This window comes from Rhincodon typus, chromosome 19 (assembly GCF_021869965.1).
Source record: "Rhincodon typus isolate 14 chromosome 19, sRhiTyp1.1, whole genome shotgun sequence".
Lineage (NCBI taxonomy): Eukaryota > Metazoa > Chordata > Chondrichthyes > Orectolobiformes > Rhincodontidae > Rhincodon > Rhincodon typus.
The window spans coordinates 33,071,555-33,084,719 of NC_063350.1; the positions used below are offsets into that span (position 1 = coordinate 33,071,555).

The following is a 13,165-nucleotide window of genomic DNA, read 5'->3' on the forward strand; positions in this document are numbered from 1 at the left end:
GGGGCTTGAGGTGGGAGGAGGGGATAGGTGGGAGGAAAGACAGGTTAGGGAGGCGGGGACGAGCTGGGCTGGTCCCCATCTCCTACCTACTAACCTCATCCCGCCCCCTTGACCTGTCTGTCCTCCCTGGACTGACCTATCTCCTCGCTACCTCTCCACCTACACTCACCTTTACTGGCTCCATCCCCGCCTCTTTGACCTGTCTGTCTCCTCTCCACCTATCTTCTCCTCTATCCATCTTCTATTGATTTCAGAAAGCCCTTCCCCTCCCCCATTTCTGAAGAAGGGTCTAGGCCCGAAACGTCAGCCTTCCTGCTCCTCTGATGCTGCTTGGCCTGCTGTGTTCATCCAGCTCTACACCTTGTTATCTCAGATTCTCCAGCATCTGCAGTTCCTACTATCTCTGAAACTAATTTAATTTAACTGTTGTTTTAGACAGAGATGGAGTCAGTAGTGAGGGGACGGAGTTTAGCGAGGGAATGGAAGACAATAACAATAGACATCAGATAAGCAGGCCAACAATTTGTTAACAGTGGAGAATTCAAGAGAGGAAAAGTAAGATAGAGCTGGGTGTTATCAACATATATCTGAAAATTAACGTGGTGCTTTTGGATGATGTTGCTCAGAGGCAGTATACAGACGAGAAACAGAAGATGTCCAAATATAAATATTTGGAAGACACCACAGGTAATGCGTATTGAAATCTTAGCATTTAGACCAATTTACATTATTCGTTAGTATTGTTTCTAAATTTGCAACAAGTGTCTCATTTTTGACGTTAGTATGTTTAAATATAAAATTGTTTCTGAAGTACATTTTAAAAAGATTAAAAAAAAAAGAGATGTTCCAGTGAATGTACTGGGTAGAGTGGTCTCAGAAACAATAACATTATGATTTTTTTTCAACTCGCAAAATCAAATAAAAAGGATATAATCTAACATGCTTCTTTATCTAAAATGAATGATATTTTGCATTACTGCATGAATATTTAATGTGATTCAGAATCTAAGCTTTTAAATTTATCAAAACACTGCAGTACGGAAACCCATAACAAAATGACAAAGAAATTACATAAATGCTCTTTCAACATTACCTTTGGATCAAGTAAATAGTTGTATGGCATGAAGATTACTTCAGCATTCTGCTTCAGAGCTCGAGATAAATAATAAGGACAAACCCTGTTCAAAATGAAGTACCAAGAAAGATTAAGGCACATGTTCTGTGAAGAAACTCAAATTATGCAAGACTGTACTTGACGCATATTGTCAAGCACATTTATAAATAGTCTCACTTCAAAATGCTGCCACCCTGGGTATTAATTGATTTCTTATTTCTAGAAAGATAAATTTGTCAAAATACATGACAGTGGTTGGCTTTCTTTCATTTTCCATTTTATTTTCCCACAGACTGCATTCAGGAGGTTTGAAAATCTGCTAAAATGATATCCAATGTGTCTGAAGTTCGTTGGGCAAAGGGTTAAAGTTTAGAATTATGTGTATTATTCCAAAATCCTTCTCTTCTGAAAATGACTGATTATAAATTATTAAGATTCCAACCATTACATTTTCGGGCTAGACATCTCAATGTTTGACAACTGAGGGTATTTACAATTATTTAAAAAAATCTTCCAGGGTAGGTCACTTACATCTTCAAACATGTCTAAGCATTAAGCACATGATCTACTACTTCAGCAACCACCTACATCAATGAATTTATTGGTGTTCGTCAGTTACTTGAAACAAGGTTAAAATATGCCAAAACGAACATATTGGTTCAATGAAAATTTATAACTCTTGCATTTTTATAGCACACTAGTGCTGTGACAGGCTGATTTTAAATTAGATCTTGCACATATACAATCCATTCATGTCTCAGAAGCAACTTTCTCGCATCACGAGCAACATATGAGTGTCTTGTTATTTAATTAAGCTGGTTTCAAATAGAAGATTGGAGTTAAACAAAGCACTTCCTGAAGAAGGGTCTAGACCCGAAATATCAGCTTTGCTGCTCCTCTGATGCTGCTTGGCCTGCTGTGTTCATCCAGCTCTACGCCTTGTTAACTTAGTAACTTTCAGTGTATTTAGAAATTAATGTTGCACTTTCACAAAAGCATATTTAATGCTATTCCTTGCTGCTGTGTTCCTTATATCCATTCTACCTATTCACCTCTTTCCAATCAGAAGTCTGATCGATGCAAAGTGAAAGTGCCCCAAGGTTTTTCCAACACTGAGTGGTATCTAAATGTCAGTTGTTCATCTTGGTTTTATAAGCAATTTAATTCATCCAAAGCTATCTGTAATAAACTATAAAAACAGTACGTAAAACATGTAAAAGATAGTTAAAGCCAATGTATTTCCTTCTATTTAACCAACATTTAACTTCTTCAAACTTGCTCTCACAGGAAACCAAGTACAAGAACTAAAAGTAAATATTCAATTGCTGTCCAGAAGTTTGTTTTTGGGTGTGGTTTTGGCAGAAGGGAAACTAAGTCAGATATCCAACATCAGTTTGTTTACACACTGCAATGTGAAGTAAAGTCAGACAAACACTAAAACATTTTTCTCAAAACATAACCTCCTTCCTCGACCAGCTGTAACAACTGCACTTACCTAGTTTTATTCTGATCTAACCAGTGGTAGCCAGAGCAGCCCCTGTGGTGGCTTCTCATCCCACTCTGCTAGTGTGCCTCAACAATCTAGCTTTGTGCAACAGAAGATTGCCATTCCCATAGAACCCCATGGCAGTGTCATCTGAAAACATATGCAAAATTACATATTTGCATTTCAACACCTTGCTCGACTTCACCGTTCACTCTTGACCTCTGCAGGGTTTCCAACTTGTTAGCCTGTTTGGTTGGCATTCAGTGCAAATTTCCTCCTACTAAATATTGGGAAGGCCAAAGCCATTGTCTTTGTTCCCTGCCTCAAAATGATTCCGGCAAGATGGCAACAGAGCAGGATGCTCCACCTGGAACTCTTCTGCTCTGCCTGTTCCTCTTTCTTTTTTTTTAAGCAGACCTGGAGGAGCACCAGAGGAAGCGAGTCCCAGAGGAACGTCAGAGGAAGTGAGTCCCGGAGGACTGCAACTTAGCTTGGTGCAGCTGAGGCCGGTGCAGAGCGGACTGGAGGCTTGGAGCGGAGCAGGACAGTAGTTGGACTGGGGTCTGGTGCAGGCGGTCAGACCACGTGCTGAACTGCTGCTATTTGAAATTCTTTATCAGATAGTAATGTCAATCCTTTAAATATGTTATAACTATCTTATTTCTAAATTATTTTTTAGACACTGAAAGTAATGCTACTGGGTTGCAGATTTGCTTTCCGAGCCGGTGTGTTTGATCACTGACGTTTCATCACCCTGCTAGGTGACATGGTCAGTGCACCTCTGGTAAAGCTTCATTAGAGGCAGCCATTGTGAAAACTTTTCACTATACTCCTATACTTCTGTATTGGAGTACACATGACGATAAAGGATATTCTAATCTATTCTGTTCTAAAAGCATCCCTCACCAGGCCAATGTCTGATGTTGAACCAGACTGTTTAGAACCTGTGTCTTATCTGACCTAGAGATAATCATGCAACACCAGAACCTAGGCAGACTGTTTCCAACCTTGTAACATCATTACCTCCATTGTCACTTCAGTCCATCTGCTGATGAAATCCTTATTCATTTTTTGGCTACCTCTAAAAGCAACTAATTCAATACACTCTTAAGCTAGCACGTTCTGGGAAGTTAAACTCGTTGAAAATTTTGTCTACATGCTAATTCACGCCACCTTCCATGACCTGGTATGAATACTCCAGTGCTACACTGGCTCTTGGTTCAACAATGCTGCAAGTTTCAGATCCTACAATGGTCTTGTCTCTTCCCACTTTTAACTTCCTCCAGGCCTAGAGAAGCGTTAGATATTTGCACACTTCCAACTCTCACATGGCAGCACTGCCAGCTCCTCAGGTGGTACTTTAGTACACAACCAGCAGCTATTCTCCCACAGTTAACACTTTACTGGGTACATTCAGGCCAACAGCTTGTGGCTGAAAAGTGACACTTCAGCACAGAAGGAAAGACAGGCAGCTCACAGCTGTAGGAAACACCAGAGCAAATGTGAAAGAGGTGGGACAGAACATGAATGTGCATAGCATAGTGCTGTGGTGGTGCACATACCAGCAGCTACCCCAGCAAGTATAAGGCATGTGCATGAAGAGAATAGCAATGTTTCTAGGGAAAGGGGAGTCATGCTTCGTGGAGCGAGTGTGGACTCCAGTCAGTCAGAAAATTGAGCCAACGCAATTCTACGGAAGTGTGCCATTTCAGTCAGGGAATTCGGAATACCAGATCAGCAGTAGGCCACTCAGCCTAGTGAGCATGCTCAACTATTCAATACAATCATCCACTTCAATGCCTTTTTCCAACATTTGACCCATAACCTTTTAGGTCACTGTACGTAGAAAGCCTTCAATCTCTACTTTAAATATACTCAATAACTGAGCTTCACAGTCTTGTAGGGTACAGAATTCCAAAGATTCACAACCATGAGTTTAAAAATTGGTCAGCTCTATCCTAAGTGGCTTCCCCCTTATTATTAAACAATGTCCCTTCATTCTAGACTCTCAACCAGGGTAAATATCATAGGTACATCTACTGTGCTGTACCTTTACTTGGTAGGTTTCAATGAAACAAACCCTTGTTTTTTTCAAACTGTGGGGAATACAGGCTGGGTTTCTTTTTAAACAATCACAGACGCATGATAGAATCCCTACAGTATGGAAGCAGGCCATTTGGCCCATCCAGTCCACACCAACCCTGTGAAGAGCATCCAACTCAGATCCAGCGCCTCTACCCTATCGCTGTAGCCCTACATTTCCCATGACTAACCCACCTAGCTTGCACATCCCTGGACACTATAGTCAATTTAGCACGGCCAATCCACCTAGCCTACACATCTCTGGACTGTGAAAGGAAACCAAAGCACCCAGATGAAACTCACGCAGACACGGGGAGAATGTGCAAACTCCACACAGAACAGTCACCCAAGAGTGGAATCGAACCCAGGTCCCTGGCGCTGTGAGGCAGCAGTGCTAACCACTGAGCCACCTTGCTGCCCCTTTCATGAAAACAATGTCTCTTCAGAGAACAGCCGAACCATCCCAGGACCAATGCTGGTGAACCTTCATTACACTCTATCTATGGCAATAATATTCTTCCAAAGGTAAAGGGTCCAAAACTGAACACAGTACTCCAGCAAAAGTTCCATTACAACCAAAATCCTACCAACGTTGGGAGCAGTAGCATAACGATAATTAAACTGGTATAGTTACTAGTCTAGCAATCCAGAAACCCAAGCCAATGCTCTAGGGACATGGATTTGAGTCCCATTATGGCAGATGGTGAAATGTGAAATTATAAAAGATCTGATCTAATGGTGACCATCAATTGTTGTAAAAACCCATCAGACTCACAAATGTCCTTCAGGGAAGGAAATCTGCCATCCTTACCTTGTCTAGCCTACATATGACTCCAAACCCACAGGGTGACCCTTAACTGCTCACTGGCAGTTAGGGATGAGCAAAAAAAAAAAAAAAAAAAAAATGCTGGCTAGACAGCAATGCCCACATCCCATGAACAAATAAATTGCCAGCTGCACGTACATATTCACCTTCAGTGATTTATTGTTGAGGACACCCAGGTCCTTTTATACAGCTACCCTTCCCAAATTCTTAATGTTTAAGACAACCTCTGTACATCTGCTCTTAATACGAAAGGGATAACATTTCATCTGCCATGTTCTTGCCCACTTACTAGGTCTTTCCAAATATCCTTGAAGTCACTTTGCATCTTCTTCAGCGCAACAACTGCAACTTAGCTTTGTATCATCCACAAACGTGGAAATATTACATTTGGTCACCATATCTAAGATTTTAGAGTAGATTTGTAGCTCGGGTTGTGGATGTTGTGGTTGGTTGGCTCGCCGAGCTGGTTCATTGTTCCATAAACGTTTCATTACCCTGCTGGGTAACATCATCAGTGCAGCCTCCAATGAAGCGCCATTGTGTATTCCCGCCTGGTTTTTAAACTCTGGAGTCTGTTGAGCTGGATTACCTCACTTCCAGTTTTCCTTCACAATGGAGCGTATATTGGGTCGAGTTCTAGGTGTTTGTTGATGGCTTTCTTCGTGTAGTACCAGGCTTCGAGGAACTCCCGTGCTTGTCTCTGCTTTGCTTGTCCCAGGATCTTGGTGTTATCCCAGTCGAATTGGTGGGTCTTCTTATCCATGTGGATGGAGATGAGTGAGTATTGGTTGTGTCTTTTTGTAGCCAATTTATGTTCATGTACCCTTGTGGTTAATTTCCTTCCTGTTTGTCCGACGTAGTGTTTGTCACAGTCTCTGCAGGGAATCTTGTATATGACATTGGTCCTGTCCGTAGTGGGTAGTGGGTCTTTGGTTCAGGTGAGCAGTTCTCGTAGGGTTGATGAGGGTTCGTGTGCTATTCTGATGTCCAGTGGTCGTAGGAATCTTGTGGTAAGTTCCAATGTGTTCCTGATGTAAGGTAGCGTGATGAGCGCTGTCGGGGTGTGTGGTATCTTCCTGGTGTGGTTCATTTAGTAGGCATCTTCTGAGCCAGTTTTTCGGGTATCCATTGTCCTTGAACACCTGGAAGATACTCTTCTTCTTCTCGGCGTAGCTCTGTGCTGCTGCAGTGTGTTGTTGCCCGTTTAAATAATGTTCTCACGCAGCTTTATTTGTGTGTGTTAGGGTGGTTGCTGTTGAAATTCAGTACTTGGTCACTGTGTGTGGCTTTCCTGTGTACCTTCGTTCGGAAATCCCCATTTGTCCTGTGCTCTACCATGACGTCCAGGAATGGGAGCTGTTTGTTCTTCTGCTCCTCTCTGATGAATCTGATTCCAGTGAGGGTGTTTTTTATTGGTTTGTGTCTCTCCTCTAGTTTGGTCCGTTTAATGATGACAAACGTGTCGTCTACATAGCGTATCCATAGTTTTGGTTGGATTAGCAGAAGGGCCGTACTTGTCAGTCTTTGCATCACCGCCTCGGCTATTAGTCCGGAGATAGGTGATCCCATGGGTGTCCAGTTGATCTGTTGGTATACTTGGCCATTGAAAGTGAAGTGGGTGGTGAGGCATAGGTCCAGTAACTTCAGCATGTTGTCTGTGGAGATGGTTTCACTGGGGTCTTGTTCTTGCTCTAGTAGTGCTGTCATTGTCATTGTGACTAGGGCAGTTACATCAAACGATACTGTGGTCTCATCGTCATCTATCCTTATGTCTTTGATGGAACTGAGGAACTCTTGGGCTGAGTGGATTGAGTGGGGTTACTTGTTGACGAGGTGCCTTAATCTCCTTTGTAGTTCCTTGACTAATCTGTGTGGTCGCCATATTCATACCATTGATATATATTGCAAACAGCTGGAGCTCAAACATTGATCTTTGTGGTACACCATGACTCGCAGCCTGCCAAGGGTAGAACGACCCATTTTCTCTGGTTTCTGCCCTTTAGACATTCTTTAATGTATGGCAGCACACACATAGGTAATAATTTTGCTTATCAATCTTTGGTGGGAAATGAAAATCCAAGTATATTATACCCACCAACTTCTCTCCATGAATTCTGTAAGTAACATCCTCTACTTGTACCAACAAGTTCAACAAACACGATTTCCCATTCACATTCCTATGCTGACTATACCTACTTGGATGATTATTATCGAAATGTCCACTAATTGCATCCTTGGGTCATGGTCAGTGATGGCAATCAGGCAAAACCAGTCTGGGCCTTATCAGCCCATCACTGGGGCGGGCCATGCTGCAAAAGATGACCCATGGTTGGTTGGGGTGGGTGGGGGGCATGTAAAGACTGGAGGGGTTCAAATATCAGTTCACAGCACTGTCAAGGATACAGTTAGTTGAATTTTGCGGATTGGCCTCCTCTTATTCAATGGCTGAGAGAAATGTGATAGTGATGGGGAATAATTTGAGATATTTTCCAATGAGGAACCATGATAGGCAGTGAGATGGGTCCTAGCACCACATCAGTGGAGAAGTCAGTCTGGTCCTAAAAATGGTGGTCCTGTGGGGGCAGAGGGTGCGCCAGACAATGACCATCACCCCTTGAAATTTAGTGGGATTACCATCACTGAATTCCCTCTTGTCAATATTCCAGAGATTACCATTGGCCAGAAACTAAACTGCACCAGCCATATCAATACAGTGGCTACAGTATGTCAGAGATTAAGCTCTGCAGTAGATAACTCATCTCTGGACTTCCCAAATCCCATCCACTATCTTCAAGGTACAAGAGTGTGCTGGAATACTCTTCACTTGCCTGGGCAAGTGAAACTCTAACAACACAACAGACCTGACACCATCCAAGACAAAGCAGCCACTGATTGGCATCACATCCAAATATTATCTAGACCACTGATGCTCAGCAACAGCAGAACATATAATTTACAAATGCACAACAGAAATTTACCAAGGCTCCTTAGACAGCACCTTCCTAAACCTCAACCTTTACCATGCAAAAGGTCAAGAGCAGCAGATACCTGGGAACACCAGCACCTGCAATTTTCCCTCCAAGCCACTCCACCATCCTGATGTGGAAATATATCGCTGTTCCTTCAGTATCACTGAGTCAAGATCCTTGAATTCCCTCTCTAATGGCACTGTGAGTGCACTTGTACCAGATGAACTGCAGCAGTTCAAGAAGGGAGCACACCACCACTTTCCTAAGGGCAGTTAGGGATTTGCAATGAACACTGGCCCAACGAGCAAACCCAACATCTCCTGGATGAATATTTAGTTTTAAAAGTCCAACCTGTCACAGAGATGCGTCAATCTGGCAGTGTGGTAGTATCCCTGCCTCTGGACCTGGCAACCCAGGTTCAAATCCCACCTGCTTCCAATGTGCATGATAACATCTCTGAACAGGTTGTTTAGAAAATAACCTGCCTGAACAGGGCAATTAATATATCTTTTCCTCCCATCCAATTCTGAACTGCTCCCATGAAGAACTGATTGAGAGCACAATGTGCCCAAATGGCACCTTGCGATCACTCAGGACAACAAGAGCCAATGCAGCAAGGCACATTCACTCAATTACTCATCTACCCACAGCTCCCCAAACGTGGCAACACAAGTAGACAAGGTGGTAAAGAAAAGTATAGGCATGCTTGTCTTGGATTGGCTGAGGTATTAACTATAAAGTTGTCAGGTAATGTTGTAGCTGTATGAAATTTCAGTTAGGCCACATTTTGAGTACTGTACAGAGTTTCGGTCTCCACACTAAAGGAAAGATGTAGAAGCTTTGGAAAGAGTACAGAAGAGGTTTGCCAGAATATTGCCTAGATTGAAGTGTATCAGCTATAGAGAGAGGTTGGACAAACATGGATTGTTTGTACTAGTGTCAGAGGCTGAGGGACAACCTGATAGAAGTATATAAAATTATGACAAGCATGGATAGGGTGGATAGTTGGAGTCTCTTCCCCACGACAGAAATATCAAATACTAGGGAGCATAGGTTTAAGGTGACAGATTGAAGGTTTAAAGGAGACGCGAGAGGAAATTTGTTTTCTTTTACACAGAGGGTAGTAGGTGTCTGGAATGTGCTGTCAGAGGAAGTGGTAGAAGCAGATACCATAGCAACATTTAAGAGGCATTTAGACAGACACATGAACAGATAGAGAATAGAAAGATACAGACTATGTGCAGGCAGATGGGATCAGTTCAGAATAGCATCATGGTCAGCACAGGCACGGTGGACTGAAGGGCCTGTTCTTGTGCTGTACTGTTCCATGTTCTACATCAGATAAGCAAGGTGTGAATGGAAGGTAAGGTCTTATAATGGTCTCTATCACAAGGACAAAGAATTTGTTAAACCAGTGGGATTGAAGGGAGAAAAGTTGTGCGGATCTGATGGCCTATAGCCAGGGGTTTAAAGGAAGTGGCTGCACTGATAGTGGAGGCATAGGTTCAAATATTCCTGAACTCTTTGGATTTGGGGACGGATAGAGCAGATTGGAAACCATTAATGTGACACTCCTATTCAAGAAGGGTGGGAGATAGCAAGCAGGAAACTACAGGTCAGTTAGCCTAAGATCCGTCATTAGAAAAATGCCTATTTACTTCATTAGAAAAATCCATTATTAAAAAAGAATGAACAGGACATTTCGAAAAGCTTAACACAACATGTCAACATTCTGCTGTGAAAGCAAAATGAACTTTGACAAATTTGCTGGAGCTGTTTGAGGATGTAACAAGCAGAATAGATAAAGTGGGGCAGGTTAGTACAGTGTATCTGGATTTTCAGAAGATATTCCATAAGGAGCCACATAAAATGTTATTGTACAATAGAGGAGATCCGAGTTTTGGGGCTAATGTATTAACATGGGTTGAGAATTACTTAACACAGAAGTCAGAGTCTCAAGATTAATTTTCTTTCAAGTTGGAAAGACATAATTAGTTGAGTGCCACAAGACAGTTCTAGGGCCTCAATGATATACCAACTGCATTAACGACTTGGAGGAGGGGACAGAGTGTAATGCATCCAAACCTGCTGACAGCAGGATAAGAAATAAAGGCAGAGGTCAATCTAGTAGCTCTTCGAGGTCCTACATCTGCAAAGGAACAACCACAGAAGACAACACAGACAACTGCAGCTGTAACAACAACAGCTACTACCAGAGGAGAGCTCTTGTGTTGATCAGGATCTACACATTTATGTAAAAATTACAGAGCTAGTGCAGATGACGACTCAGGACATCACAATCTATCGTGTCACACCTATACCAGTTGCTGGATAAGGACTTGCACTACAAGGACTGGGTGGCAATCCCATCTAGATCACCCGAAAGGGAGCAGCTGGCTTTAAATTTCTTTGCCAGTGGATTTTTTTTCAGGTGGACCTCTGTGGCATTTCAGTCTTTATTTCAGAACTGCATCTGGAATGCCACTGATGCTCTCTTCACAAGAGTTCACCGATTCTTCTCTTTACCCCTTGACACACAGAGCAAGGCAAGGAGAACATGAAGATTCTCAGCCATCACTGGCTTCCCACAGGTGCATTGGGCAATCGATTGCACCTAATTTGCCATCAGCAGTGTCCAAAAAAGAAAAGGATTCCGCTCCCTTAGTACGCAATTCATTTGTGTCAACAACTGCACATCTGTACAGGATATCCAGGGAACTGCTATGACTCATTCATTCTGGACCACTGTCAAGTGCCAGCCTCTTTTTAAAGGTCCTCAATGTATACAAAAGATTGGGCCTTCAACTGTTCGTCTTCCACATCTCGCAGGTGACACCTCTGTTGATTCCTCAAACTGCCACAAAATTACAAGGCTGCCCACAATTCCCTGATGACCATTATGGAAAGGTCTGTAGGCCTCCTGAAGATTAGGTTCCAATGCCTGAAGCAGTCAGGTAGTGTCACACAGTATACTCCTGACAATCACCAGATTGTGGCCCCAGGTCTAATCTAGATAGAGGACATAGTGAGGTGGAAGTCTGCTTGCTAGAGGGGGGTGCAGGGGAACATCTCACCAGTGCACACTCACAGAGTTCATAGTCTTCCTGTCGAGGCAGTGCTGATATAGAGGGGCTTTGGCGCAGGTGTCTTTTACAGTTGGAAGTCCTGGGCGCCACCAGTGTCTTTAGAAAAGAGAAAGAATCGGCTGGTAAAGATGCTGAATAGCTTCTGCAAGAACAATATAATTGCCTTTGTGCACATCTAAAAGGAGCAGAGCACAATAATGTTTAATGGTTGCTGTCCCACTGGCGTCCTCACATTAGCAGAGAAATGCTCCCAGTCTTCCCCAGCCAGCGTAATAGCCCTATCTTCAAAGGGGATGAGGATCTTCATTCCTGGTAAAAACTCCATACCACATGGTGAAGTGTTCTCACCGAGTGGGAAGTGCACATCGCAGGAAGGGCTGGTAACTTGGCAGGCATGAAGTGGGTGTGAGCCCTTGAATGTACATCATGCATGTGATACTGAGGTTGGTAGACATGTGGTTTTGTGAGATGCCTGTGCAGTGTCAGAGTTAGACCCAACCCGCGTAAGTAAGAGACGACAGAGGAGAGGTGGCATCACTTTCCCTTGCGGTGTGCAGGATTTTGGCTATTTTTCTGCACTGCTGTCATGGGGGCCTGTGGCACTAATGTGTGATCTCGAGCAAGGCTGAACAGGTCCGAAGCAATGCTCTCCTAACGTGGTCCACACAGAAACAGGGCAGGTCTTCTTTCAGTCGCTTCATCCAGTAACATCTGCAGGGCAGCAGTACAGCTCGGAGCCACCCGAGATTTCTCGGCAGACATTGGAGTTTCTATACAGTGAATGCCACAGGCTGAGGGGATGATCCTGGCTTGCAGCATATGAAGTGATGTTCAGCTGGCATTTAAACAAGGGTTCCAGAACCTTCAAGCCACAGAATCCCACCAGAGGTGAGAAGGTCTGGTTCAGCTTCCAATAATTTGCCAAGTAAATTACGCAACCTCTCATTTGGGTAGATAAGGGAGAATAACATGTGAAACATTTGATTCCGCAAGATCTCTCATCTGGGGCAATGGCACCAGCCAATACACTCAACACCATACTTTAAAATGGAAAATTCTACTCATATACATTTCGTATGTAATACTTCCATGTGACACACTGAAGTATGATGGATGTATCCAACAGGATAACAAGAATAAAATACAAACCATGGTCTTTTCACAACGTTCTGTTTTTCAAAGACAATGGATTTTGCCTCATCTACCAACGTCTTCTCAACATAGTAAAGGGCTCCCCCCCCCGCCCCCAAGGCAATACCCTCTGCAACCTTGTATTCAGAGAAACATTTTTAAAAAGGAGTATCTTCTGAAAACACCTACTGCCATTGACAAATTATACTTGTGTTTGTTGCCACTTTTAACAAGATCTTCTACATCAAGAATGGTCTGCGTAAATTCCTTTTCTGTGCTCTTTTCTGAAATAAGAGATAAAGTCTGAGAAATCCATCATGGACATGCACACTACAATAACATTACTGTCATTTAACAGAGAGTAGGCAACCAGCAACTAATAAAATCTTTAATTCTTGAGATGAATTTAATTTGAGAAAGTACTTTGCCTTATTTATTGTCACACAAAATGACTGTGCATCTTGACACAGA

General features: G+C 42.9%; 1 protein-coding gene across 3 annotated transcripts in view; it reads right to left on the reverse strand.

The window, feature by feature from the left end:
* The window catches only part of rtel1 (regulator of telomere elongation helicase 1), a 109,735-nt gene extending 96,756 nt beyond the window's left edge, over positions 1-12,979 (reverse strand). For 2 of the 3 annotated variants that reach the window (XM_048608502.1, XM_048608499.1), the window contains exons 1-2: positions 12,903-12,973; positions 1,094-1,178 (exon numbers count right to left, since the gene is read on the reverse strand). In XM_048608502.1, coding sequence (XP_048464459.1) covers positions 1,094-1,123 — 30 coding nt within the window. In that variant the 5' untranslated portion in view covers positions 1,124-1,178; positions 12,903-12,973. Of the gene's footprint in view, positions 1-1,093; positions 1,179-12,902 lie in introns of all 3 variants that reach the window. The other variant, XM_048608503.1, reaches the window with a different exon arrangement.
* Between the last annotated feature and the right edge of the window lie 186 nt (positions 12,980-13,165).